General features: G+C 31.0%; 1 protein-coding gene across 2 annotated transcripts; it reads right to left on the bottom strand.

Annotated features, from left to right (window-relative positions):
* Window positions 1-506: 506 nt before the first annotated feature.
* On the bottom strand, window positions 507-9,241 carry LOC144958172 (uncharacterized). Of its 2 annotated transcripts, XM_078889959.1 has the most exons (6): window positions 9,105-9,241; window positions 8,244-8,321; window positions 7,404-7,478; window positions 4,047-4,112; window positions 3,086-3,545; window positions 507-644 (listed from the first exon to the last, which is right to left on the bottom strand). In XM_078889959.1, exons 1-5 carry the CDS (start codon window positions 9,222-9,224, stop codon window positions 3,087-3,089), a joined length of 798 nt encoding a protein of 265 aa, XP_078746085.1. In that variant the 5' UTR covers window positions 9,225-9,241; the 3' UTR covers window positions 507-644; window position 3,086. The 2 variants fall into 2 exon arrangements, with proteins under 2 accessions (XP_078746085.1, XP_078746075.1); XM_078889949.1 differs by lacking the exon at window positions 507-644 and having other exon boundaries at window positions 1,744-3,545; window positions 9,105-9,239.
* Window positions 9,242-9,755: the final 514 nt, after the last annotated feature.

The following is a 9,755-nucleotide window of genomic DNA, read 5'->3' on the forward strand; positions in this document are numbered from 1 at the left end:
AATAATAATAATAATAATAATATAATAATAATAATAATAATAATAATAATAATAATAATAATAATAATAATAATAATAATAAAATAATAATAATAATAATATAATAATAATAATAATAATAATAATAATAATAATAATAATAATAATAATAATAATAATAATAATAATATATTTTGTTGAGCGCTCTTCCATATCACGAGGAAGTGCTGAGAGTGCTTTACAGGGGCATAAAAAATTCAATTTGGAAAATAACAAAGTCTTAAGATGATTTATAAACATATCATCCGATGAAAAATGACATATTTCTTTTGGAAGTTTGTTCCAGAGAGTTGGGATGTTCTAGAAAAGGATCGGCCTCCACATGACACGTAAGAGTTCTTTCTTTGAGTGACAAGCAATTTTCCAACAGATGACGAGTGAAGGGATCGGGTTGGTGTATATTATAATTCCAATTTATCATAAAGATAAGTTGGTTGATATCAGTTGAAGCATTTAAAACACAATGTCAGAACTTTGTACAATATTCGTTCCTTAACAGGAAGTCAATGAAGCTCTTTTAGCAGAGGTGACGCATGATGTTTCTTGCTGCACTTAAAGAATAATCTTGCAGCATTGTTTTGAATTCTTTGCAGCCTGAGTATTCTCTGGCAAGGTTCAAAAAGAGAGAGTTACAATAGTCAAGTTTTGAAAGAACCAATGATGTAATCAAGGACTCTGTCACATCTGTATTTATGTAGTTTCTAATTTTACCAATTCTGTTAAGTTGGAAATTTAGGCAATGAGAAAGATATTTTATATGTCGGTCTAATGTCATATTCTCATCCATAAAGATGCCATGCTTTCTAACAGCAGGTGAAGCCCCTTTAAGGAATTTTTTAAAAAGGATAAAGAATTTGAGATGCCACGAGAAAGACAGTTCAAAGCATGCATATTCCGCATTGCTGCATTCTTTGACAATACTCCAAAGAAACTGTATTGCTTGGTTTCAAAGGAGAAATTGCCAATCTTCATCAACCCCAACCTAATGCTGTAAAAAGAAGTCTCTCAAATCACCATCTCACGCCTCATCTTGATGAGCTTATAACTTAATGAGTTATATCAAGCCTGAGACAATTGTAGCTGCACCAAATCTGTCCAAAGTAAAATTTGATGAACATGAATTAGAGATGACTAGAAAAGATCTGATTCTAGTGGCACTGATATATGACAATTGTTTACGCAACTGCAGGATGTCCCCTGTTTCACACAGAAGCAAGATGATTCTTTTGTGAAAAATGTCAAAAAGTTCTGCTCTGCAATCAAATATATCTTGAGCCAGTTCCCTGTTAGTGATGAGTTTCTGAAAAATGCTGCTATTAGATGTGAGTGGAAGGCTTCAAAATAAGTATTCTCTGCTAGATTTCTTCATTCAAAAATATCCTTGCAATTTCAAATAAACATGGAGGCCGTTCAAGTGTTTACAGACTTGTATCAAAAATTAAATCTTTTAGTTGTTTGAAAACAAAAGAAAGAAGTGGTCTACCTAAATCATGCCATACAGACTGTAATATTGCTATTGTAGAAGAACTGGTCTGTTCAGAAGAGTCTCAACCAAGAACTAATGAGTCACAAAAACAAGATTACAAAACACTCTTGGGGGTAGTAAAGCAAACAATAAGCAGCATCATAAAAAAGGATCTAAAACTGAAATGTTTTAAGCGTATCAAATCATCAAGAAAAATCACTGACATATAAGAAAAAAAACATGTGCTAGAATTTTATTAGATACACTTAAGACAGATGATGTAAAACAAGTTGTTTTCACTGATGACAAAGATTTCACTCTCTAAACGACAAAAGTTGTTAAAATGGCATTGTTTATGTAGCAATAAAAGGAACGTTCATTAAAACCATTTTTATTATGAAGAAAATAGGGTGTTTCTTAGCAGGGAAAGACAAGAATTCATTTCTTTGAAACACAGACAGCTACGTTTAATGCCAATTCTTACATCCAGCTTTAAGAAAGCAAACTTCTGTGAGATTGTTGGGCTTTTTACTCACTGCCTGAACAATTTCATATTACAACAGGATGGAGCAATCTCACATACCAGTAAACACACAACAGTTTGAACATTGAATAGCACTGATTTTACCTCAAATCACCCCAATCAGCAGACTTGAATCCAATGGTTCATCGCATTTGAAATTCGTTGATAGAAAAAGTAAATAGGCAAAAGACAAAGTTTTTTTTTACTGAAGAGACTCTAAAGGAAAGAATTCATTAATTTTGGGAGCAGCTCACTGACAATGAGATTAGAAAATTGATTTCAGTTTGGAAGAAAAGATTGACAATTGTCATCCAACAGATCGGTGTTTTGGCCGACCATTTAGAACAATAAATTATGTGAGTTGAATTTACACAATAATTTTGCGTTTGATGTTTGAAATCTTCTCATGTTTAACTAAAACTTTGTTCACATGTTTTCAATTAAAAGGTGATAATTAAAAAAAATACTTCTTGAAAAAAGATTTATGTATAAGTTATGAATATTGATAACGGTTTAGAAAATACAATCGCTTGAATAATGTCTCAATTTTTGTGAAATAATGTCTCAATTTTTGTGACTACTGGATTTTCATTTCAACATGTATCAATGAATCAAACAGGTTTTTCTTTCCAAACCTTAGATGAAGGTGTAAAAAGTGCTTTGGAATATAATAATTGTACATTAAATCAAGTGTCGCAAGTACTCTAAAACTCCTAAAAGAAAACAATCAAACGAGATGAATGAATGAATAGATAAATGAAGGAATGAATATATGACCATCAGCATCATCTTTTCATCGTTATTGTCTGTGATCCTCTGTCTCAATCAAGGACTAGTCTACCTATACTTTTATAGCTTCTAGTTTTATGTACCGGTAATTAATTTTACTATCTTTACAAAAACACATGTTGCATTTGACAAAGAGCATGCCTCAAAGTATTACACTGATTCCCTAAGCCTGGATCTAAGAATAGCAGCAGAACCAAGACAAAGTTCAATGGAAGGGGACAAAATATAATTGTAAAGAAAGTATTTTCTAACTTTACACTCTAACTTACATTACACAGGAATATTTGAAGTCTGTGAATTAATTAATGGCTGAGCTTCCATATCACTTATTTCACAAATCGTCTCGAGTTGGGAATCTTCCCCAACTGCATGTGGTTGAGATGTCAATGGCTTTATATTTTCTGCTGGATCTTCTTCCACCCTCGCAATCATGAAACGACTTGTCTTAGGAACTTTTAATGTTTTGATAAATTTTCCTGACTTGTGGGAGTATGAATCTCCTTTCAGGAGATCCCTTGGATCGATGTATCGATGTACAGTGAAATAAACAGCATTCTTCTCCTTCTCATGCTCCTCTTCTTGGCCAGTTTTGGGAGTTTGAGGTAAAGAAAGTGGAGTTCTTCGTCTTAATTCTATACCATTTTCTGTATCTTCTCTTGGACTGGGAGTTGGGAAGTCAAACTTTTTACCCTCGTCATTATAACTCGATGGTAGATTCAGTTTGTGACTCTGTAAAGTAAATGAAATCACCAATAAATATTGTTGATTAATGTTGCTATTGCATTATTTAACAGAACAAGTATATTTTCCCAGATTCCTACAATTTCGTTTGGCAAAACATAATTTCATTCAGTATAAAACATTTCCATACTATTAATAATAATGATAATAATAATAATAACAATAATAATAATAATATAATAATAATAATAATAAATAATAATAATAAAATAATAATAATAATAATAATAATAATAATAATAATAATAATAATAATAATAATAATAAATAATAATAATAATAATAATAATAATAATAATAATAATAATAATAATAATAATAATAATAATAATAATAATAATAATAATAATAATAATAATAATAATAATAATAATAACAGTTTGCCATCCAACTCTTTGAATTTATTATTAATTTATTATAAGACAAGCATAACAGTATATCTTTATTGCCACAAATCTTTATGTTTAATCAATCTAAATCCATACATACCCATCTTGGAGGGCGTATGTGCATTTTGTCATAAATATTCATCACAGACGGACTTCCCTCCACTTCCTGTGAAAATACAAAGAAATATCAAAGTTACACACATAACACATTTTAATTTGTAGATAGGAAATAACTTATTTTACGATGTGTAACTAACTAGACCCTAGATTATGAAATAAAATAAATAAGAACGAATTTCAAACAAAACACTTTATAATTATTTCAAGTGTTTGTGTAAATAGTTTGTTTAATACACTGACCATAAATTTATTCTATACCAATAATATGAGCTTATCAAAAATCTTGTTACGCATAAATGAAAAATAAAACTTCAATGTCTAGTCTGCTCAAAGTGCTTCTCAATAGTTCACCTTCCCCAAGCAATTTTGTATTCCATACGAGCTTTAACTGGTAACCAGTGTAATGCCCTCAACATCTTGATAAATATATATTTTGCAGATCATTCATTAACATTTAAAGAAGGAAAGTAAACCAAAAAAAATTATAAATATTTCCCTTTTTTAATAAATACCATCCCTGATTTGAAATTTTTTTTACATCCTCATATTAGGTACCACAAGAGACAATTTTAAAATATTTAAAATTGACTTTTCTGACTATATTCATAAAGCATCCTGATAGTCATGGAAAACACTTTTTAAATTTTGAAAATCCATAAATAAATAAGAAATTGAGAGCAAATTCATTTTTCAAGAACTTAGAATTTTTTTGCTTGCCAATTGATGTAAGAAAATGTTCCAACTTTGACGTAATGTAACTAACCACTAAAAGATTCATCATACTTGTGAAACACCGTTTAAAGCAGAGTGACTAGGTAAATAAAATATAACAAGATTTGAACCAGACACAAATTTTGTCCTAAATCTACAGTCTGTTGAAAATATCCCAAAACACTTGTGAAAGTAAATGTTTTGGCCTCCAGCATGACGAAATAGCATATTCCATATACTATATTAACATAATGATCATACAATATGACATGTAATTCACGTCAACGGGTAGAGAGTACTCCGGGGAAGAGATCCAATATTTTTCAGACATTTTCTTCAAATGGTCTTTGAAAAATAAAGAAGTAAACATCAGGAAACACGCAATTTTGCATGTTGGCAGAAAAATAGCTATAATCACGAGCAAAATGTATAAAAGATTAAATATCTCTCAAAATAATGAAGGTAGAAGAAAAGTATCATACACTATAGGAAACCGGACTTGCTGAATTAAAAAATCGTCACAACGTTTTGGTAAAGTCAATATTTCCTTCTCAAAACTCAACATGAAATCATGAATGATAAGCATACTGTTCGAACCAGCAGCATAAAATAATAAATCAACCTCTTAAGAAACCCCTATAATCTCAAGACATCATGTTTTTACTTCCGCAACGTCTGTTTTCACTTCCATTCTACTTTATGGACTTGTATGGTAATTATATTGCTTGGTTTTGCCTTGGCCCTCTCTGGGATCCTTAACCGAAAGGGTGCAGTAAAATGTATTATTCCTATCATGGGGGATGATTTTTCCACCGTAAATCGTCTCTTTGTATCTTATTAGGAGGTTATCAATATATATATTGGCAGTAGAAGGCTTTCCTCTTATACGTAATCATGCGCTCGTGCCCAGCAGGTGTGTCTTTTGCGCCCTCAACCCCCTACCACCCCAAAGTCTTTTAGCGCCTTAAGGTCTGTCCGCGTAACTGTATCCTGATTTCTGTATTACTAAATGAACTGCTACCCTTTAGATAGGACGCTAGTCTGAAATAAAGTACTTTCTGCCACACACACCCTAAAGACCTAGCCACCCGATTATTTATGATTAACGTCCCTTTGCTTGAGAGGTGAGTATTGTACTAATTGAGGTATCGCAAATCTCGCCAAAACCAAATCTGAAAAAAAAAAATCTCTTTATTTGCTTCTTTTCTCGTCTTAAATTTACTTCCCGATTTAAAACAAAAACATACAAAAAAAATAAAATATACAAACAAACAAAAACAAATAAATACACGTCATCCTATTATCCATTTTGATGCAGTTTTAATGGCGTAAAGAATTATTTTTTAACTTCTACAGAGAACCTGCTTCATTATCCACTAGTAACTCTTATTGTTCCTTTACATAATCTATCACTATCATGAAAGCATCAGAAAGAAAAAAAAACTGTTAGACAACGAAGTGGCACTTCGAAGTATTATTTTTCCAATCTTATAACTATTACAAGTACCAGTTTTCCCAAATAAAATAAAACATAGCAATGCTTTTTCAATTTTCTAACACATTGCGACGAATCATTGTGTATCTTTTGTCTATTTATAAACTACAAGTAGTGGGTATTCCTATGTGATTGTTTTAAAAACGACATTACACCTTCGACCGTAAAAATCTACTTCAGTTCTAACGAGGTCAAACAATCATTTTGTCATAGCAACAACATGGCCGCTATGAGTGGAGAATGTGTGTAAAAATTCGTCCCATGTTTTTTGTTTAGCAATAAATAAACATCGAGAGACAAACCAGATTTGAAAAAAATGACATGCATAAATTGATCAAAACCAAACGTCGTTCAATGACAACCAAGGCTAGAAAGTCATCCGAAAAAGATTACACGTTAATAAAAACCGGAAAAATGAGGGGTTTATTTAGGCTGTTCCATCATTAAAACATACCCACTTATTGACCCGAGTTATCAATTGAAATAACAACATTTATCATATTCATTTTGTTTTAAACTATCTCAAACATAAACTATGAAGGTACTTTAATAAAATATTCATGTGGTTTTCGTGAACTCTTTTCTTTCTGTAAATAATTTGAGATCTCATTCTCACGGCATTTTAAGTGCTGTTACAAACTACAATGAGGTGTAAAAAAATCTGATAACACCCAAAGCTGAAAACAAGGATTTGGTGGGCTTGTTTAAAATGCAATACCTCGGCCATTAAACAACCGTCATTAAAACAAATTGGTAGAAATAGAGATAAGATGTTTGTCTTTTAGATAGACTCGGTTCAAAATTTATATCAATAATATCTCAGGATTTTTAGCTGCTGTAAACTTTTAAAATGGCATTTTTGAACCTTTAATGTCTATTTTTTTTTTTTTGAAGTGGTATAGGAATAAAGCTGAAACCTTCCTCTTTAAGACGATACCAAATTTAGCTCTGTTTTTTAATGGCCCAGGTATGAATGGTTGAATGACCCGATTTAAAAATAGTCCTTTTCTCGACGTGTGACGCAAAATATATAGGCTTTTTTTACTGCCACAAAAATGACGTCTATTGTCGTACCTACTCATATGGTTGTATGATCAATGACTCAATATTTTAATACCATGATAAACTTACCTCAATGATGTTATTCAATTCGTTTTCATCTTCTTCCTCTTCATCGTCATCCTTTCCACACTGTGATTTCATATCCTGATACGATAACACAAAAGGAGACACTCCTTTTATATATGGTATATTTTGAGGGAAATGGACAGATGGATGAATAAATTGATACAGGTGGAGAATCAAGAATTTTTCATTCCATAATGTTTCTGTTTCCCAAACTCGTCTACTAAAAAATATCTAGCTCTGGTAGGAGAATTAATATTTCAAATAATTTTCAGGAAATTTGAGATGCAAACTTTACAACGTAGGTTCAGGAAAGAAATTGTTAATAAAGAAATTAAACATCTCCAATATGATTTGATTTTACAATACAACCAAAGTTATTAATTATAGCTTTAGATGCCAGTGCTTATAATTCACACCACATCACAATCATAACAAAGTAGTTTTTTTTCTCTTATTTTTCTTTCTTGTTTATTAGCGTTTTTTGTTTTTTTTTTGTTTGTTTTTTGGGATGTTGGACACCAAGAAGAGCATTTCTGTATCCTGACCTCCATCATAAATCCCAGTCCGACTGAGATTTTGGATAGTTTTTGTTTTGTTCTGTCTGTCTATTTAAATTTTTTTTTTTTCCATCACCAGGTTCTTGGACAAACTATACTTTTATTGAATTATTATGATTTAAATCCAAATATCGTCTGCCGTGAATGCGTGTAGAATGTTTTCAAGAAAATATTGGAATAAAAAAGCTGTTCACTTGACCTCTCCCATCTTCCCCCAAAAATTAAATTTAAATTAACCCTGGAATTCCTAAATCAAATCTAACGCACAACTTGAAAATATATTTACCTGATACGTTTTTAACCAGTCCTTTCTAATAGCGGCTGCTGCCTGGCCCTTCATTGTAACATTGGACTCTCTAGCAATCTGGAAGCCAAGAAAACATCCGTAAAATATAATTCTAATTCTATATTATAGTGTTTCAGAAAGAATTCATTGTTATTTTAAGTTTTAGATAATAAAAATAAGGTACCTGGACATTTAAATCAAAATGAAAACATATGGGAAAAAATGTTAAGCTTCACAAAAGGCATGAGTGAGCTTCTTTCTTTAATCTTCAATCTTCAATTCAGTGCATATCTACCTCTGGTAAGTGATTTTCTTGATTATGAATAGTAACTATTTTGAGTTATTAAAATTGTGATCTACAACTGCTGTTGTTTATAAAAGTGTGTATTTCTTAAACTTCCGTGTAGTGATTTAATCTGTTCCAACGCACAGAGAGTGTATGGAATATGGATCAGACAAATAAAATGTAGTCTTTTCCATTATACATTGAAAGTCGTTGTTACAATCAAATCAAATGATTTAACTTTTGTCAGAATTCTGGAACAAACGGGTAATGTTTGGGGGTAAAAATATCAAAACAGAAAAATATATATATAAACTAAGACAAGATATTACAATATCTTACATCACCGTCAAGAGAATGCCAATGGATGTCAAAAAAGTTCTTTTTAAAAAAATTGTTGTATTTTTCGCATTTTTATTTCATATTTCAAGAAAAGGATAGCCAATAACTCAAACCGATTTTCAAAAACAAAAATGAACAGTATAAGAGCTCATAAAAAATGTAAAATTTATTATAATGTCATAAGCGTATCGTGGAAAAGACAATTTATCACTCTTTGACATGGCAATTAAACTCACTCTCAAATCTTGGCAGAAAAACTCAGTTTCTGACTCTGGTATAAATGACTGAGGAATTGGTGCAACTTCTTTTATCTGTGAAATGAATATGACAATGATAAAAGTTATGGACTTATACATCGAGTTATGCTAGGGAAGAGTTGCTCCCCTTTGTTAATAGCTAATTCATTTTAGTTACAGCTTAATTAATTATTATTCATTAAGTCCATTGTTTAAAATATCATTTGTGCTTACAAATATCGGAGTGGCATGCCCTAGAGAAGGATGCACTCTTTGTTCCTGACTTTCCATATTTGAGTTATTTATACTGTTTTTCCTACTTACAATGTTGTTGCGATATATTTGTATATACTTTAACTTATACTCAGTAATAAAACGGTTCTTTCACATATAATCACTTAACGCTTCTGAGTTGAGTGATTCTACAATATTACTCTGGTGTTCCGTCAAAAACACAACAATAAGTTAAAATGACAAAATACGAAAAGAATAAATAGGTAGCTAACATAAAATGAGAGATAAGCACTTGCCACGACCAATGATATGCAAAAAGCTCTCATGAACTTAACATATCTTATACTACAGATAGTTCAATTCTGGTCAAGAAAGTGCATCTGTATTTGAGACTGAAGACTGGAATAACTGTTTGAA

Source organism: Berghia stephanieae, chromosome 1 (assembly GCF_034508935.2).
Source record: "Berghia stephanieae isolate SIO BIC M18660-M18661 chromosome 1, UCSD_Bste_1.3, whole genome shotgun sequence".
Classification (NCBI taxonomy): Eukaryota; Metazoa; Mollusca; class Gastropoda; order Nudibranchia; family Aeolidiidae; genus Berghia; species Berghia stephanieae.

Bases quoted from the DNA above. Each gene is read 5' to 3' on its own strand.
- LOC144958172 (XM_078889959.1), bottom strand. From the start codon at position 9,224: ATGTATAAGTCCATAACTTTTATCATTGTCATATTCATTTCACAGATA. The intron at 7,479-8,243 runs GTAAATATATTT...TTATCGTATCAG, and splicing joins ACTGGTTAAAAACGTATCAG to GATATGAAATCACAGTGTGG. The intron at 4,113-7,403 runs GTAAGTTTATCA...GTATTTTCACAG, and splicing joins AATTGAATAACATCATTGAG to GAAGTGGAGGGAAGTCCGTC.